The sequence below is a fragment of the Phaseolus vulgaris genome, chromosome 2, assembly GCF_051622355.1.
Source record: "Phaseolus vulgaris cultivar YP4 chromosome 2, ASM5162235v1, whole genome shotgun sequence".
NCBI lineage: Eukaryota > Viridiplantae > Streptophyta > Magnoliopsida > Fabales > Fabaceae > Phaseolus > Phaseolus vulgaris.
In genome coordinates this window covers 43,964,260-43,983,793 of record NC_143499.1, presented here as the reverse complement: position 1 = coordinate 43,983,793, position 19,534 = coordinate 43,964,260, and the positions used below count along the sequence as shown (strand labels likewise).

Sequence of the window (19,534 nt, the reverse complement as noted above, 5' to 3'; positions counted from 1 at the left end):
TATAAATTGGTTTGGCCAAGACAGATGAGAAGAAGCAAAAGAAAAGGTTTTCATTTTAAGGAACTTCACCAGAACATACTAGGATGTCTGACATTGCAATTTTGGTGGCCGAGGAGTACGAGAGGAGGGTGCAGTGTTTGAAAAAGAGTGGTGGCAGTGGCGGTGGAGAAATTCACCTGTTTTCTTCTGTCTCCGGCATGCTATCCAGATTCAAGGAAAATAAGCACCTTCTCCAGAAGGTTTTGGAGCCCAAGACCCAAGTTGCTATGGCTGCTTCCGACAGCTTCTTTTCTGCTTAAATTTATCTTTATCTTTATCTTTATCTTCATCTTCATCATCTCTCTTCTTCTCCTTTCATTCTTGTAATTTCCATCTTTTCTTTTTTCTCCAATCTTGTACATAACCATCTTTTCAATCCAAATCAAATCAAAGGATTAATTAATCATTGTTGCTTCAACTATAGTCAAGGTTTTTTTCTTCCTAAATACTTTGTTTTTCTTCTGCAATTGGGTTAAAAAATATGATGTAGTATACTGAAATATCTCTGTGATTAAAGTAAACAAAAAAAATCCTAAATAATGGACTGACTGTGGTTTATAGCTTTCTCTAAGAAAAAGACAAAAAATTAAACTCTTGGTTTTGTTGTTATCGATTGGTCCTACTCATGAATAACAATAATGATAAACTCTTATTCCTTCTGAAATGATACTAATAAACACTGTGTACTAAATTTGTGTTAGCATTAGTTTAATTTTTTTACCCTGCTCAACTATCTTGTTTTGTTGTTTTGTCCGCTATGACTTTAATCAACGGTAACTATGCACAACTATAATAAAGAAATTAGTTCAAAGAAATTAACAAATATAAATTCGACCGGTTAGATAAAAAAAAAATCCTTAACATAAAAAATAAAATTTAAAAATTTTACAAAACAAAGTTTTATCCCTGAAATAAATAGTAAGTTGTGGGAAAATTGGATGTGGAGCCTCTGCAGGGTGGCACGCATTTCTAGGCCATTTCTTGTATATGCTTCTTTATAAATTTTAAAATTCTAAATTTGGCAGCATACGAAATTGTTGGTTTTGTGGCGGTGTAACTTTTCTGAAGTGTTTTTACACATTTTATATTTGTGGTGATGCTTAATGGTAATGGATGAAGTGTAGACTGGATATTTACTTTCTGATTTAAGTTTTTTCAAATTCTCTTTTTAAGTTAATATAAGTATTACATTACTTTGTTATATTTTTGTCATTACTTAAAGTAATGATTATGGAGTATAAAAAGGAATTCCAAATTTTAAAACAAAATATTTAATAAAGTTGTCATACATGAATAATGAGTATGATAATATAAAATTTGAGGTAATTGAAAATTAATTGGTTGAAGAAAATTATATTTAATCTTTCATAAAAAATAGGTATGTTCAATTTGTATTATTTGTATAAAAATGTGACACAAACGTATGTTTATGTTGTAATGTATTTGTGTATGTATTTCTTATGTAGGATGACTTAGTTAAATGACTGCATAACGTAGTATTTGAACTTAATTATCATTTTGAGGTCTGATATAACAAGTGGACAATAGGAAAGAAAAATATATGTGTTATTAGGATGTGAAATGAGTGGTAAGTATATGAGATACAATAATGACTTGCATGTTAGTAATCTATAATTGGTAAAAAAAAATGTGATTGTTCATTTCAAATGCAGGAGAAATCAGTTTACAATTGAGGATGATATGTTTTTTAGGTAATATGTGATAATCATAATAATAAATTGATTGGTATATTAATAGCTCACCTTCATGCTAATAAATTAAAATTTAATGATCATTCCATGGTTTTTGACATAATTAAATGCTTAGTGAAGTTGTCAAACAATATATTTAAATAACCACAATATGACTACAATCAAGCAAGTGTACAATTTACATGTATGCATATAGAAGATTACAAATAAGATTTAGAACTAACTTGCAGATATAAACCCCTTATCAATTGTATCGGAACTAGTGTTGTACTTGATTTGTGGATTAGGGAACTAGTGTTGTACTTGATTTGTGGATTAGGGATTCTAAGTTTATTTGACTTTCGACTATGGGAGACCAACTTCATTTTTCCTCGATTCTAACAAAAAAAGATAGGGTGGTTATAAGTACAAAGAATACAATAAATTCATATATTACAATTAAGTCTAGTCTTTGTTTATTACATCACTTTCTCACAATTTCATGGCAACATTAGGAATGACAATGCGAGACAAGTCATGTCGGTTGGCCTGCTAAGAAAAAGTGCAGGACGGACTGCTTATTTCAACTCACTGGGCCGTGTAGGCCTGCCCCACCTAACCTGCAACTTGTGTGGACCAAATGCGGGACGGGTTAGCCTGCATAAATTGTATATTTTAAAAACTAATTTATTTTGGCACCCCTATAATTTCTTCCTGCATCCTCATATTTTCAAAAATTCAAAAATTATTCATTTCAAATTCTACAATCCACAATATAAAATTGTGGTTTGGATTGTGCAATCTGAAATATTCTATAATCCGAAACATAAATTTTAACTTCCAAATTCTATAACTCGAGAAGTCTTTAAATTTCACATTCCAGAATTAAAGAAAAAACATTAAATGAAAAATGTCAAAGAATAATTTGAGATTTTGTTTGAAGTACGGGGTTCACAAAGAAAGACATGGAGGTGCAGGAAGAAATCCCCCTCAGTCCCTAATTCATTACACCTTCACAAAATTTGATAATGGTGTTTTAATATTTAATAGTGTTTTTTTGTCTTTATAAAATATATAAATGGTTTATATTTCAATGCACTAGTCAAACCTTAATCTTTTATAATAAAATTTAAATATAGTATTATATATATATATATATTATTTTATACTAATTTTTAAATTAGAATAATAATCACGTGTCTACATATATTACCTTAAAAAATTATATATTTAATAAAATATTTTATTAGTTAATTTATTAATACGATTAAAATTCAAATTTCATTAAAAATAAGAATATTTTAATATTTTTTACTCATATCTTGTTAGGTATATGTCATGAGAATAATAATGTGTGACCATTTACCTAATTCATCTAAATAAATTTTTTTTTAATAAATTAAAATAAATTAATTCAAAATTTCTATTTATTTTTCATTAATTTCAAAAGAAAAATATGTGAGTTGGCTCGCAGACTAATTATTGTGAAGCGGACTAATAAAATCAACCCGTATTTCTTTCTTGAATTATCATTCCTTTACGATGATTGACTAGAACAAACGGGACATGGTCCTGATGATAATCATCTGGGTGATAATACCCTCTTGCAGGTGCATGAGTTATATCAGCATAACTAGCATCAACAATTGGTTTACAATATAAACTAATATCATAGACATTTATCTACTTGAAAGAATCCTAATCATATTTGTACATATTAAAATAAATTATATATTATACAATTCAAATATTTCGAAGGAAAAGTTAATACATGTATTTCTAAAATAATATTTCATATTTCACAATGCGAGATTATAAGAAAATGATAAAAAATGGTAAGAAAAAGAGATGTTTCTTATTCTTTTATGTGTATATTACATCACTTCATGTATAGGAAATATACAGGGAGTTTCTCTCCTCAACTTACAATCTAATTAGGTAGGATACTAATCATGAGATTTTATAATTATTAAATTAATTGTATATAATTGGGTACAATATCGTCAAATATTGCATACCATAATTGCATATAATTTGATAATTATTATTTCCTTAATAGAGATGGTATAATTAAGACGATATTTTAAATCTAGAACTATATTTTAGATTATAAAATTTATAATATATTTAATTTTAAAAAATACATTATAGATGGTATAGATTGTAGACGTGTATTAAATTTTTAAAAAGGACGTTTAGGCAGTAGATTCCAAAAACTTTTTGTAACAACCAATTAAAAATGAATTTAGTCAATAACAACACATAATTTTTGTTTAAAACTAATCTCTATAATGATAACACTGAGTAGTGAAGGCAGTTATTGGCAGGGATGAAGCAGCAAGCAACAACAACGAAGGAAGTGCACAATCATAACTAGAGAAAAAGTGAAAAAAAAGAAAAGAAAAAGTAAGATAAAAATATATATTTCATTAAAAATACCTTTTGTCTTTTAAAAATACTCTTTTGGGCCTTATATATGCATTGCTAATACAACATGGCTCGAATATTAGGCCCAACTTGTTTGTTTTGTTCTTCTCGTAACTCATAATGCGTATATAATTTTTTCTGCTTCATTTCTTTATCATAATTTTAATTGATGCAATTTGATTCTTTAGTGATTTTTTTATTTAGACTTTCTCGTTAACCTTTTTATAAGCAAAAATAAATGACTATATTTTTTTTTCTTAACTTACATCAGAAAACCCATTTTTCATCTCATTTGTGTGTTTTTCTTATTTATACATTTTACAAACTAAGATCTAGGAAGAAATCTAACATGCTGAAAATTTTGAAAAAGATTAACTAATTTTATTTGGTCTTTTATCGTAATATTTGTCTCGTGAAAGTTATGGTTATCAATTGTTATTTTAATTTTTGAAACATTAACGTAATTACGATACTCGCCTCACAATAGTATTTTTAATTTTTTAATCAATTAAAACCTCTCAATTGCTCATAAATATTTTAGAGTATCTTCATTGCGCGGTTATATATTAATAAGATTAAAACATTTATTTATTTATTTAAAAAATATGTATTTCTACTAATATAAATAAAATATTAATCAGAGCATGAATTCTATAAGATATTTATATTAGATTAAAAGTTATAAAAAAGTGTAAAGAGTAATGTAACAGAGCGAAACCTGAAAAAAAATAAATTAAAATAAAATATTCCTACTTACAATCTAGTGTTAATAAAATTACTAACTTAGTGGATAGCTAAAAGTTATTAGGTTAACTTGTATTATAAAAGTTTGATAAAATTATTTATTTAAGTGAATAGAAAACATAAAATGATATAAATAGATATGTAAATTATATTTTTTTTGTAATTTTTTATTCATAAACAAATCGTTTTATTTATATATTTTACTTCAATTACTATATACATATTCAATGCACCATTTCGTATCTAATCAGTTCAATTAAATTCACTTATCTAAAGAAGGGAAATGGTGCATTGAATGATTTGCAGCAAAATCTGTTAACATTAGTTGCTTATTTATAATATCTTTTCCTCTCCAATTTCACAACCTAACTCTTATCTAATAAAGAGGTGGATTGTAATGTTTCTCTTATATTTTTCATTATAAAAAATAATGATAACTAAAGTTATAATAAATAATTTATGTATTAATTCTTTAAAATAAGATGTTTTTTTTTCTATTTAGGTAAGATGTATCATGTTTACATAATAAATTTTTGATTGAACGATGTTACATTAATTATATAAATTTTATGATTTAAGTCTTAATCGAGAAATTTAATCATCTATGAGTTAATTATTGAGAAGAAGATTGTTACAACTTACATATGATATTAATTATCATATGACCTATAACAAATGAGTCAAATTATGATGAAATGTGATGCTTTGATTGATATTGTTTCACTATAATAATAAATATTTAATATAATATTTTTGTTGACTTTCTTCTAATATATCATTGTAAATACCTCATCTATTAATTTTAAATAATTATTATTAATTTTTTGTTAAATCTATAATTATATTAATTTAAATATTGATCTGAATAAATGACTTTGTGAGTATCAAATTATTTGTCAAATCTTTATAATTACATTAAATGGTTTTGTGACTTTCAAATTGTTTGTCAAATACTTTTAGTTATATTAAATTGTTGGTCTTAAAAAGTAAGAGCCTTATTATGTGTACGAATAAATGGGAATAATATATATAAAAAGATTCACAAATTTATTATTTTATTTTCAACGCATAACAAATATGGTGATTTTACCAATATATTAAATTTGGAAGTAGAAAATATATGAAAAGTGGTAAACCTTTCCCTTTTCAAAACTAGTACAGTATTCCAAATGAAAGTGAATAATTTAAAGTTATTTATATTTTTGTTTATTATTTGAGAATGTTATTTTGTGTCTTTCTAAAGTTGTATAAAAAAATGAAAATATTTTGTGAAGCAAAATTATCATGGGTGGTCCAAGGAATTTGAACGCGTCAAAGCATGACACGTGTCCAATTTGAAGTTATGAGTTTATAATCATATATACTTCCCCTTTGCCCCACTGTATTCAATTTCCTCACCTAACTCTCCTTTCAACTACAATTCAACAAAAGAAAAACAAGTTATTATAGTACAAAAATAAAAAAGTATTAAAAAATCGTACAAAATTTTGATATAATTAATACTAATAACATATAATTATAAAATCTAAATTTTATGGCAGTTAATTCTTATTATGATAGTGAAATAGAAATACAGACATAGATTTAATGAGTGGTCGTGTTTCTGACAAATGATAATGAAAGTGTTTTGATACGACAAATAGACTAACTTTTAATTTATATGATTTTTTAAACTAAAATAGAATTATTTTGTAAAAGAACCCGTTTCATTAGTTTGTAGCATTTTGTGAAAGTTACTTCATATTCAGCTTTTATTTAGGTTTTAAAATGTTTTATATCTTTACAAAATAACTTATTTTTCATTTTAGTTTCTATAAAAATTCACAAGAAATTTCAGTTTAAAAACAATTAAAAATACAAACCTCGTTGTTAAATAAACATTTGAATATTTTAGTTTGTACGAGTTGCAATTTTATCATTTGAGCACCTTAAAAATGTAGGGCTAGAAAAGAGAAAAAAAAATGCTGTTTAACTTAAATTATATTTTAAATCCATGTAAAATAAATTAATTTTGATTTTAGTTTCTTTAAAGTTAAAAATTATTATTTTCATCTTAAATATTACATGACACTAATTAACTAGTATTGAAAAAAGTATGTCATTCATAATAACACATTATATATAAGTAAACTTTTGTTATTAATTTATAATCTCAAACTTTACATGTTTGAATTTTATTTGTTAGAATAATGGAGTTTAATTTTAATATAAAAGTTTGTCTTGAAACAGATAGATGGACCTAATAATTCCAGGATCCATAACCACAATGTTCAAATAATGGTAATACAGTAAAAAATACAATCAGCAAACACATACATTTATGGTAAAAAAAAATTCAATAGTCATCATATTTGGCTTGGTGTAATCACCCATTTCTTTCTTATGTTAAAAAAATGTTTTAAATAACTGCCTTCATTTAAAAACATTTTATTTAAATCCTACACATAATTTTGAATCAAAAGGCAGAAACACAAAATTTTGTTGTTGGTGACCATATAAAAAGCAAGAAAGAGGTATCTGGTTTAAATCTGCAGTTGTAGAAAAGCAAATGTAAAATGCCCTGCTACAATCAGTCACCATTTGAAAAGGCTACTCTACACCACTCTTGTGGTCCTGTGAAACCATCTTTGAACATAGACCTAGTGTGCCATAACCATATTTTCTATACAGCTGAAACAGTAGCAAGCAAGTACAGAGAGAAGGAAAAGGAGTGTAGTGTGTGGTCCTGGGTTGGAGTTTATGACATAACAAGAAACTATTATGCATTAAAAGCATGAGTGGTAAGTGAAGTAAAAAATGTAAAGACTACACATATAGCTACTTTTGTCTGAGTTGGGGGAAGCTATATACGTCAACTCTCTTTCTGTAATTTGTAGGACCTGTTTTTTTGGACTCAAATCTGCAAAATGTTGTAGTAATGTACTGCATAAACCTTTGAAATAATGAAGTTGTCCACGGTTAAAAGATAGAATGAGTACAGACAGCTAATTCCTGTGCTCTTGCATGTGACTAGCACTGCCTTGTGGGGACTCATCCCATAAAGATAAAGCTTGCCCTGTCTGACTTCTGAGAATTCCCTTCTACATCATGCATCATGCATCAACATATCATTTAACCTTTTCACCTACCCTTTATTATTGCAGCATTTCAATGTCTATCTACTCCCACTACTATTCCTTGTAGTTCAACATTTTACCTCTTCGAGAAACGATGTGAGGTTTTGTTCCATCAAGATCTATTGGTGTACATAATGAATGACCTAAGGAGTTAATTGAGTGGAACAAACACAGTGTCGATTTTGTACTCAGTTTATTATACTATAAACTAATCTCGTTAGTGCTGTCATGATTGATATTGGTCCAACAAGATTTCTCACACAAATTATGTTGCAAGATTTTTCCTATAATTTCTAACTATCTAATGACTGCAACAACCATCGACCCTTTTGTTCAGAACTTTTGAACTGTAAAGTTTATGCTTTGAATTGGGACACATCATCTCTTCTTAAAGTTTTGATAAATACAAAGAAATGGCTTTTGAAATACATCTCCATTTTGGTATATGTCCCATGTGAACTCTGGAGCATCGAACTTAAACCGTTTCCAAAATGCACCAAACCGAATTCAAAGAGTTAAACAAGGTAGACTTACGCAGCACAACAGGGAAAGTAGCTAGAGAGTCTATCTTTTACTATATATACAACCTTGGATTGGAAAGAGGAAAAGGTAAAAAAATATAAAAATCTAAGGATGCATAAATGAGTATTGTGGTGATGAAATGAATAATCCCGAAAAGGGAAAGACCAGGTAAGTGCAGATCAAAGATATGTGTGCAAAGTGCTACCACCCCTTAATGCAGATAACAAAAAGATGAGTTGGTGATCATTGCCATCATACTCTTCTTCTTCTTCTTGTACCTGATTTTGAAGGAGGTTGTAGTTGGCCACAACATGATCTGGCAAGACCTTGTGCCTGCAAAGTGGGCAAGTGGCACAGTATTGCTGCAACCACTGGTCAAGGCAATCCTTGTGAAAAGTGTGTCTGCAGTTGAGGTTCCTCACCTTCTCCCCCTCCTGGAATTCAGAGAGACACACTCTGCAGTCTATGTGTTCAGCCTTGAGTCTTGTGGTGCAACGAATGGCAGGGTTCTTCTGTTCGATGAAACTGAGGTATTGGGTGGTTGATATTGGAGGCGTATTTGATTTAAGGTAGCGAATGATAAGGATGAGTTGTATTAGCATGTATGTTACAAGGACTATTGTCTTGGCATAAAGCTCATACAATAACTCACACACAGACCTTCTCATGGCTTCTTCTACTTCTTCCTAAGTTCCACCACCACCACACTTTTTCTCTTTTTCTATAGAATAAAACAACAATCGCTGCACCATCCGTGCAATAATTTCACTTATCCATTATAACGTGCCTTCCATTTTTTCCTACATACCCAATACTACATTTTTTTTATTATCATTTTAACTAAATTCAATTATCGCGCAGGATAAAACTCTTTTATGAAATACTTAGTCTAATTAATTCTCACAACTACTTCTCCTTATCACTGCTTATATTGCAATAAACTCATCTCTGTTCATCTCAAACTTCATATCTATTCTTATCAGAATTAACTTCTCTGGTAGAGTGAAATGAGCTCAACAACAACGAATGGTGCTTCAAGAAGATACAAAGTGAATAAAAGAAGTTCAGATTATTAGGTTAAAAAAATATGAGGTTCTAGGTTATTTCTATTTCTCATTTATTACACTCAGAGACTCTTGTGATCATTTATTTACTCTTCTCTTTTACCAAAATCATGATGAAGTCGAATCAGAGTTTTAAAGCTTTCAATACTTCATATATATTTTATAGAATCTAAAATTTAGAAAAATAAAAAACCACATATAATATTAGATGAATACCAAAATTATAATTTAACCTTGTTATTCTTAATTGAACTTGAGCAATAACTTTCAGGTTGTGTATATATAATTATTTTTTTTGTAACTATTTATTGTTTTAAATGAATGTATTTTGTTTTTTATACAATAATTTATAGAATTTGGACCGATTAAGATTTAAATAATTATATTATTGATTTGCTTAAATGTATTTTTAAGTCCAGTAAAATAAGCGAGTTTTGATTTCAATTTCCTTAGAAATGTATATTTTTATTTGGATCTCTTTAAAATTAAAAATTACCACTTTTAATATATAGTATTACAGAATTAAGTATTTGTATTAACTTATATTAAACAAATATCAAATAATCATTCCAGGTGATGCATAATAGTGTTATGATATAACGTTGATATGTTCATGAAGAAAAAAAACTCTTGAAATATATAAAATAAATGTTATCTATATATTTTAAAACTAATATTAGAAACTAAAAAGAGTGACCTAAAATTTTAGGGAAATAAAAATTAAAAAAAAATCTTTACAGAGGGAAAAACCAAAATTTAAACAATTTATATAAACTAAAAAAACCAATTTCAAATTGTATAAAAATAAAAAAATAATTAAATAATAATTAAATTTAAGATAAAAAATAATTAATCACTAAATTGACTAATTTAGATACTATTTTAAAAACTAAAAAATTATTAGTATTTAAAAAAATTATTAGTATTTAAAGTGATTTCTATTATTAACAAATATTTATAAAATAATTTTAAAATTGATATTTAAACTAACTACTAATATTTTAGATTTTAAATTAGTATCTAAAAGACTAATTTAAAATAGAAAATAGTCCGTAGATAAAATTTTGGTAGTTAATGATTAAATACCAATTTAAAAATTATTTTATAATTTTTTATTAATAATAGAAATTACTTTAAATACAAATAATTTTTTTAGTTTATAAAATAGTCTTTAATTTAATTAAATAATAATTAATTATTTTGATTATTAAAATTAAATTTTATTTAATAACTTTTTACAGTAATAATATAAGATAAAGTTTGTAACTTATAAATTAATTGAAGATATTTGAGGCTTATATGTGACTTGATTAGCTAACCATGTGGTGTGGGACGCGTACACACACTGCTCCAATAAATTCCAACATATGGATTTTATGATATGAATTGAAATCTCATACAACCTCTCTCTTGCTTCTATTTTTTAGAATATTTGTTCCATTCTATATAAAACAAATCAGAAAAATATTAAAATAAGGTGAAGTTGCTATCAACCTTAGTATTTTAGACCTTTCAATTAATTATTTTTATGATTTAGTGAAATAAGATTTAAATAGTTTAGTTTTATTTTTAATTCATATAAGATCTTCACTTTATCTATCTCTAATAAAACATGGAAATTTCTCTATGCTTATGGATTTTTTTTCTCAAGAAAGCTTCAAATTTTTCTTAGTGATTCCAAACCACTCTCAGTCTTCAATTTCTAAATTTCAAGGTTAAATCCTTGAAATCCAAAATCATAGAAAAGCACATAAAAGGTTTTTGGAAGTGACAATTGTTGCATATAATTCAAAATTCCCATGAAAAGTCATGTAACTATGCATTTAACTCAAAATTCACGTGAAAAGTTAAGTAACTACGAGACATCAAAATTCAAATAAATTTATTACAATTACTTTTTTTTTATATTTTTTAAGATAAGAAGAGAAATAAATTATTTATTGTATTTAAATATAATATTATATATTTTAAGTTAATAAAAAAATAATATACATTTATGAGTAAGTCTGTTGAATATTATTTTATGATTCAATTACATATTACTTTCTAATATTATCAAAATATGGTAATAACATTTATATTATAAATTTTTAATTATTATGAATATAATAGAAATTTAAGTTATAAATATAATAATTATTTATAAGAATATTGTTCTTACCGAAAAGATAGCGTAGATTTTCTGAAGAAAGAGAAGTATTCCTAAAAATTCAAGTTTCACCATTCAATGATTGATCGCTGAATTATTGGTGAAGACGGCAAGAAAATCCAATAAAAGATTATTTAATTACGTAAGCTATTTACTCAACTGTTCAAAACATATTTATATATGTAATAAGAGAGATATTCAAAATAGATTTTAATATAAATATCTATTCTAAAATTACATTTATGAAACTGATTGATGACATAATAACTCACGTATTCTCAGATCATTATTTAACATATTCACATCAAAATTATATATCAACAGAAAAGTATACACACCAACAAATTTTATTTAAGAACTAAAAGTGAAATTAAAAAAGAATTTAAGGATAAAAACATTCCGAATGCAATTTACCTCATCAAGTCAAACTATAATTTTTCATAATATTTGGTTTTATTTCCAAATTTTTTATGAAAATAAAACACTTATTTTCCTTATACATAAATTCTCAACCTTGACTTGGTTTGTATATCCAACACTTTTGTAAAATTGCGAAGCTAATATATTAATTAATAATATTTATTAATAAAAAATATTCTTAAATTAATATTTTAATTTATTGAAAAATACACTTTTATATAGGTCTTCTCTTTTCTTATTGAATCTTCACTCATGATTTTATAATTTCTAATAAACTAAAACTAAAAGAATAGAAAAATATATTAGAAAATATGTTACTATATTCATCCTATGGTAATAGCTTGATTCCATTTCATTTATTCATCTTTTTCGAGTGAGTTGGTGCAACCTTTTATGTACGTAGGTATCTATCAACACCAGTAGCTTCAACCGATGTTGTATTGACACATATCTGGATTTGGCATTTCAATTTTGGTACATCGCTTAATTGTGATTGAGGAACATCACCTTCCAATCTGTCTTTTTGACTTAGTCTCTCTTCCAATTCATACCTTCATTTCTTTTTCTATTCATTCTTCCAATTGTGGAGATCACCACAAGGATGCTTCAACAAACATCATATTCCTTATTTCATAAAAATTAGATCAGAGCATGCTCACCTCTTACTACTGTAACAGACAATCATGTAAAAAATATTACTAATCAAATTCCTTTCTCTAAAATAACCTTTAAATACCTTCCAATGTCATTAAAAAAATTAATCACAGTAAAAAACCAAAATTACTCATCATCAATTTTATTCATAATTCACATTTTCAAAGTAAACTGTAAATTACTGTATACGTTGATTCAGTAATTGTTCTAATTGTTAAATGTTGAAGCTTCTACAATCAAACACAATGAAGATTCATACTATTGAACCTTATCGTGCATTATAACCTGCCCCTTATGGAATACTTGGCGGAACTTCTACAGTCAACATATAGCCTCCGAGTGCTATCCTTCCAAATCAACACAACAGGAGAGGCATAAAAGAACTATTGCTATGTTGAACCACCACACCCTGCCGGAGATACTATAACCAACGGATGTAAAATTGTGAAAGTTGCTCCAATCAACCAAACACAAAATTGTGTGCAGATGGGAAAGACCCCCTGCCTCTGTTTCCTTTATCTAATATAATCCAATAATTATTTAATCAGCTAAGTATATATAATACAAGTACATTATCTCAAAAAAATTCTGTCAAAATATGTCGAGCAAAAACACTACATTTGCTCAAGAGAACTTCCTACACAGTAAGTCTAAAACGAATTTGTTTAAAGCGTTTAGTATCTTGACAAGTGATACTTTCCTTTTACATCCCAGTGACCAATGTGCTAGGCCTGGTTTTCCATGTATTTTGCGAACTCAATCCCAGTGAGCATACCATGGAGCTCAAAATTAAATAATCTCTGGATTTGCTTGTTTCAAACAGGTCATTTGGACTATAATTAAACTACTGCAGGGGTATCATATGGAATGCTGATGATTGCCATAGTACACCATTCCTGGCGGTTGAAGTGGTCGAAAACTAGGAGGTGCTGGGGCTTGCTGCGTCAATTGTATTGGTTGATGTGGAGCTATCGGTGCTGGTTGCTGCTGACTTATTTGCATTGCCTGATGAGTCAGAGGCACCATTGGGCCCACCATATGAGGTGGGGGTGGTCCCAGTGGTAAAGGAGGGGCGCTACCATAACCATATGGAGAAATGACCCCTCCAGATGATTGCAAATAATGGTGGGAGGATGAACTACCAAGCAATTGGTATTGACTCTGTGATGTTGCGGTTGGATTCTGCAAGGTAGGTTGAGGTACCATAACCGGCGGATATGAATGATTTGATGTGGCAATTAACTGTTGTGAAGACATATAAATATTTGGATCTGATATAGGTGCTGACTTCTCAGGTTTTGACATGGACTCAGAAGTTAGACAAACATTTTTTGCCTCTTCTACTGCAAATGAAGAGAGAACAGAAGTCATGATAAACTGAGATGAGGCAGAAGCAGCTAGCTTATCTGCAACCTCAGCTGCAATTGCTGCGGCTGACTTTTTAGTTGCTGCTTCTGATTTTGCATTCACATCAGTAAAAGACGTTGCAGTTGAAGCTTTATAAGAAGAATCTTCATCAAGTCGCTTCCGCATGTGGCTTGCCTCTTCTACTTGTGCTTGTGCTACCTCCATACCATTAAATTAAATTCGTTAGCATCATAAGCAGTAAAAGCGTGTCAAAGTTCCTGAACAAAAGCATAATAATACACACACACATATATAATGGCTTTTAATGCTAAACAGGAACTTAGTTACTTCGTATTTGTTTGTGAGATAAAGCAACTAAATAGTTTCTGTTTCAAAACTCAGTTTATTACATCAAACGCCTTTGAGGTTCCTAAAAGGTATGCCATACACTCGCTACTTTCAAAAAGGGGTTAAATATTTTGTCCTTATAAAATTTCGTATTTCTAATTTTAGTTCTTATAAAAAATTGTCCATATTTGATCCCTCAATCATTTTCCGTCATCAATTTCAGTCTCTGAGAGAGACTAAAATTGGACAAACAAAATTTAGAGATTAAAATCAGAAATCTAAACTTTCATAAGGAACAAAATCATGAATCCTTTCAGAAGTAACACCGTATTCCCCATTCCTCTTCCCGGTTTAAATGCGTTTCAGACACATAAACTACTCTAAAAATGAACAGGAGTAGAGTTTGCGTACACTATGTACAACTCGGGGAAGGAGAGTTTAATTTATTCTCTAAAATGTTTTACAACTACAAACACTATTTATGAGCATTTTACGAACTATACCACAATATGGTCCAATTACCTTTTATTGATATATACTAAGAAGAGACACATAAGAAAGGTAATTAAATAATGGAAAACCTAGATACACAAGAAATATATATCACATTTGCATCTCATAAGAAACTACTCAAAATAGGATAGTCTTTTCTGATAAAAAGAATCACGATAATACATACCTGAATCTGCGTCCGGACATTCTCCAGCTCAGATTCCTGGTACATAAAAACACAAGTAATTAAAAGATAGCACTGGCACTCAAAATATCAACAAGAAACCTAATAACTGCTGAACTTGAAATATAAAATCTTACTGAAGACACGGAAATAAATACTTGCCTGCTCATGCAAAGCTTCCTTTAACTGCGTTACAAGTGCTGCTCTATTTGCTTCAACTACTTTGAGATTTTCAATGCATTTTTTCAAAATATTTTCTTCCTCCACAAGTTCCTTAGACAAAGTTTTTCGCTTAGGGTCCTTTACTGAAAAAGAAAGTATAAGAATCCTATCTTCCAAAAATTAGGTGTTAATTTCTTTATAACGATAGCTTACCAACAGAACATGCAATATCAACATTTTTTTCCATCTTCCGCACACATTGAACAGCATACTTGCATTTACCCATCTCTGCATCTTCATTGGAATGTTCATTAAGCACTGTATGGAAGGCTGAAACTATTTTTTCTGCTGTACCTCCAATGGACAATTTCTGGATTACATAAAATTCATCCGGTTAGCTATGCAAGAAGAATTGCAAATTGTTTTGAAGGGTGCAATCATTTAAAAGCATAGAAATGTTGGAGTATAACATTGGGGAGGGGAGAGGCACAAAGGTCCCCGTCTTACCGTTTTAATGGAACGAGAATCCCTTTTCACAATTCTGACAGAACGGGATCGCTTTTTGTTGAATTCAAACTGTGAAGGTGCTTCTTCTCCAAATATTGATTTTTTAAGGTTCTTAGTGTGAGATTCAAACACTTTCCTCTCTTCCCATATACCAACCTAAAGTAAGGTAAGCAGCAAGTTAGATCAAACTGCCTACATTGAAATCAATATCATGGTATGCAAATCATTTCTTAACATTTATATGCCATAGGTATCAGTTCTTGTATGAACAAATAAGTCTGCAACAACTTCATATACAAATCCCAAACCATCCAAAAGCCCCTTTTCCCACATTTCTAAACAATGATTTGAATGGTTGTATTCACTTGTACTCGTTTTAGACCCTGGAAAAAGGCTTACCAGTCTAGATACGGCATATTTTTCTTGATCATCACCTTTCTCAAGAGCATCCTTAAGTGCTGTGGGAAGAATGGCCCAAAACTCAGTCACAAACTCATTTCCTTTACATCTGCTGTTCTGAATGATATCATTTGCAAGATACAGAAGAGGGACTCGCTGAACCCTTTCTGAATTTTGAAATTGCTTATTCCATGTTTCCACTACCAGTTTTGCCTCGCTCCAGTGAAATATACACCAATGTGATAACGCTATTCAAAAAATTAAAGATAGCAAAGTATACGGAACAAACAATCAATCCATGCACTTTAAAAGATCAACTTAATAATAGGGAGTAATATTTAGAGTTTAATGGTTATGCACTGAGAGCGCAAAACAATTTTACATTGTTATCCAATCACAAATTACCATTAATCTAACTTTTAAGGTAATTGTTGTGAAGGCCAACAAAATTACCATTATGGTGATTTGTGATTGGATAACAGTGTAAATATTTTACACCATATGAGCATAACCTTTTTTCTTTAAATGTAGACCACTTTTAAAGTAAGAAAAATCCACACAAAAATTCTCTACCAGAACAGAAACTCACTTCAATTTATATTGACCAAGCCCTGACAAATTCAGCTTTAAACAGACTGTAACAACAATATTTTGATGCATCAAACATATGACTTAGTTAAACTATTGATATGCTATAGTCATACAAAGGCAAATAAGTTCTCCAAAACTAAGCTGCCACAGCACTAGGCAAATCCTTTTAAAGGTGGACATTGGGTCAATAATGTGTTTAAGGTCTTAAAATACATGCCAAAAGGATAGCATTAAGAAGTCTAAGATTCAACTCTTTGTGGGCCTAAAAGCAGATAGACTTAAGTATAAAGCAAAATTGTGCACTTTATTATTAATATAAATTAAAAAAACAACTGATAAACTTGCAGAAGAGCCTTTGCATAAAATCAAGTTTACATAGCCGTTAATTTATTCATCTCCTTGGTATATGGATCACATGAAACACATACATCTGTATTTAAATACTACTCTGATACCTTTAGCATGATTCAAACAGATATCCCACTAAGTTCCTTTTCGGTGACTTTACATATAAAAGCTCCCCCCTGTAGTTGCATGGCAAGTCTAATTCTACCTCCACACATGACATGTTTTATCTTTTTGTACATTGCTTCTCTAAGAAACAATAATAACTTTCTTAAACTTTCGCAAAGACAAAATTGGAAAGATATTCAAGCCATTCAACACAAAAAATAATCAACAGCACACAAATCTAGGGCAACAATTCATATGCCCTTCACAGAATCAGCAATCAAAAGTCATAATTCAATAGCTTTTTTTGCTTCTTCCCACTCTAGCCATCACATATAAACTGAAAATAATGACCAGGTCACAATTACCATGACCTAATTCCAATTAGGATCACCTTTACAAACGAACATGCTAATTCCAATTACAGCAAAGATATTTATGCAGAGACCAATTCCCAATTTATCACACACCAAAGCATCTCAACTACATCACACACCAAAGCATCTCAACTACATCACACACCTTCCATCCATGAATGACATTCTTTCTCTCAACTGAAACTCTACCAGAGATGATCTTTAGTATACTAATTAGTTCCAATGAATTGCAACACACACACATATGCACACTGGTTAATTCAATAAATTGCAACATATATATAGAGAAACACTTCCAAACCATCACTACCAACGAACATGTCCCAATTGGGCGAAATAATCATAAAAAATAAGCACATCTATCCAGTAAAATAAACTAATAAACATTTTTTCAGGAAAAAGGATACTTTCAATGCACTTCTGGGTTCTGTTGAGCTTGGACAGCTTGTCCGCGAGTATCTCAGAGAAGACTTTACTCATACCAACAAACCTGCGCCAGAAATCACATGAGTGAAACCCTAAGAGCCAATAGAAGCAATTGATGAAAAGAAAATGCATGAATTTGTTAGAAAACTAAAACCCTAGAACCTAATGAAAACATAAAGGAAGGAGGAGGGAAGGTGGTTGAGGAGCAAGGGAGTGAATGCGAATAATTAACCAAAAGCATAGAATGAAGGAGATAATGGGAAATTGAAGAAAGCAGTTGGAAATACCAAATGTTGAGAAAGACTGAGATTGGACTGCGTCTTGGGGGAGAAGGAAAGTATGTACCAATTATGTATGTATGAAGAAGAAAGAGGAAAAAAAATGTTTGGGAATGTTATAGAAGAAGAAAAGGAGAGAAGAGGAAGAATGAGAGCAGCAGTAGTTAAAGTTAAAGGCTTTAGGGATTTGGTTTGTCCAATTTGGGCAAACTCGGTCACTTTGTCTAAAATCTCCTCATGTGTATAATCTTTTATAGATTAATTTTCTATTATTTCCTTATTCTACATCTGTTTTCTAGTTTTGCTAATATTTCTTTTATCTAGCTTTTAAACTAAAAAATATATTTTGCTTACTAATGTCAACTTTGTTTGATTATATTATTCATTATTTTTTCTATTTTTTAAATATTTATGAATTTCAATCCATGGTATATTTTCTTTACAAGGTAAAATTTTAACTATCCATTATTTCATTTAGATCTCATGACAACAACAAAAAAAGATTTTTTTTATAATTGTACATTAATTTTTTGGAGAATTAATTTACCTAAAACAAACTAGTCAATGTCAACATACATATAATAAAATTATATATATATATATATATATGATTATTTATAATTTTATTGTATAAACTACTATAGTTCAATCTTTATTCATCTAGAATTATAACAAAAACATATTTTTGACCATTCAAATGCAAGACAAAATATGAGTTTAAAATTACATGAATTTTTGTGTGTCTTTATACATAATAGAAGTATGTCTCAATGTAATTCATAATAATAATAATAATAAAATAATAATACATAAATAAATGTGAATGCAAGTTAGATTGACTTATGTTGTTCAATTTCCGTTTGTAAAAAATCAGTCAGAGTCAGGTGAGTTACATGTTAATGATGAACTGAAAGTAGTGGACAGTCTTCAGTTTTGTTTGACTTAATAATTCACCCACAAAAATGGAAAAAAATCCTATTTTATAAAATTAACAAATTTACTTGAAGAAACTAAAATATGTTAATATCTTAGCTTAAATTTGAATATAAATTCTTCTATTAATGTTAGAGGATTTAAATTCTTTTTGACTTTTCAAAAAGAACTAACACCATTTTTTTTTAAAAAATATTAAAACCTACAAAAATAC

At 28.8% G+C, this 19,534-nt stretch overlaps 3 protein-coding genes across 5 annotated transcripts; 1 reads left to right on the top strand and 2 right to left on the bottom strand.

Annotated features, from left to right (window-relative positions):
* Nucleotides 1-3: 3 nt before the first annotated feature.
* LOC150029179 (uncharacterized) lies at nucleotides 4-445 on the top strand. Its single transcript, XM_090298943.1, has one exon. It carries the CDS (start codon nucleotides 84-86, stop codon nucleotides 297-299), a length of 216 nt encoding a protein of 71 aa, XP_090155069.1. The 5' UTR covers nucleotides 4-83; the 3' UTR covers nucleotides 300-445.
* A 7,101-nt stretch (nucleotides 446-7,546) lies between these two features.
* Nucleotides 7,547-9,344, bottom strand: LOC137809521 (E3 ubiquitin-protein ligase RHA2B). Its single transcript, XM_090298942.1, has one exon. It carries the CDS (start codon nucleotides 9,205-9,207, stop codon nucleotides 8,719-8,721), a length of 489 nt encoding a protein of 162 aa, XP_090155068.1. The 5' UTR covers nucleotides 9,208-9,344; the 3' UTR covers nucleotides 7,547-8,718.
* Nucleotides 9,345-13,335: 3,991 nt separating this feature from the next.
* On the bottom strand, nucleotides 13,336-18,613 carry LOC137812393 (uncharacterized). 3 transcript variants are annotated; one of them, XM_068614348.2, is made up of 8 exons: nucleotides 18,397-18,613; nucleotides 18,091-18,173; nucleotides 16,266-16,513; nucleotides 15,867-16,022; nucleotides 15,573-15,729; nucleotides 15,360-15,502; nucleotides 15,201-15,236; nucleotides 13,336-14,392 (listed from the first exon to the last, which is right to left on the bottom strand). In XM_068614348.2, the coding sequence occupies exons 2-8, from the start codon at nucleotides 18,161-18,163 to the stop codon at nucleotides 13,685-13,687; spliced, it is 1,521 nt and encodes a 506-aa protein (XP_068470449.1). In that variant the 5' UTR covers nucleotides 18,164-18,173; nucleotides 18,397-18,613; the 3' UTR covers nucleotides 13,336-13,684. The 3 variants fall into 3 exon arrangements, with proteins under 3 accessions (XP_068470449.1, XP_090155067.1, XP_090155066.1); XM_090298941.1 differs by having other exon boundaries at nucleotides 13,336-14,388; XM_090298940.1 differs by lacking the exon at nucleotides 18,397-18,613 and adding an exon at nucleotides 18,272-18,375.
* Nucleotides 18,614-19,534: the final 921 nt, after the last annotated feature.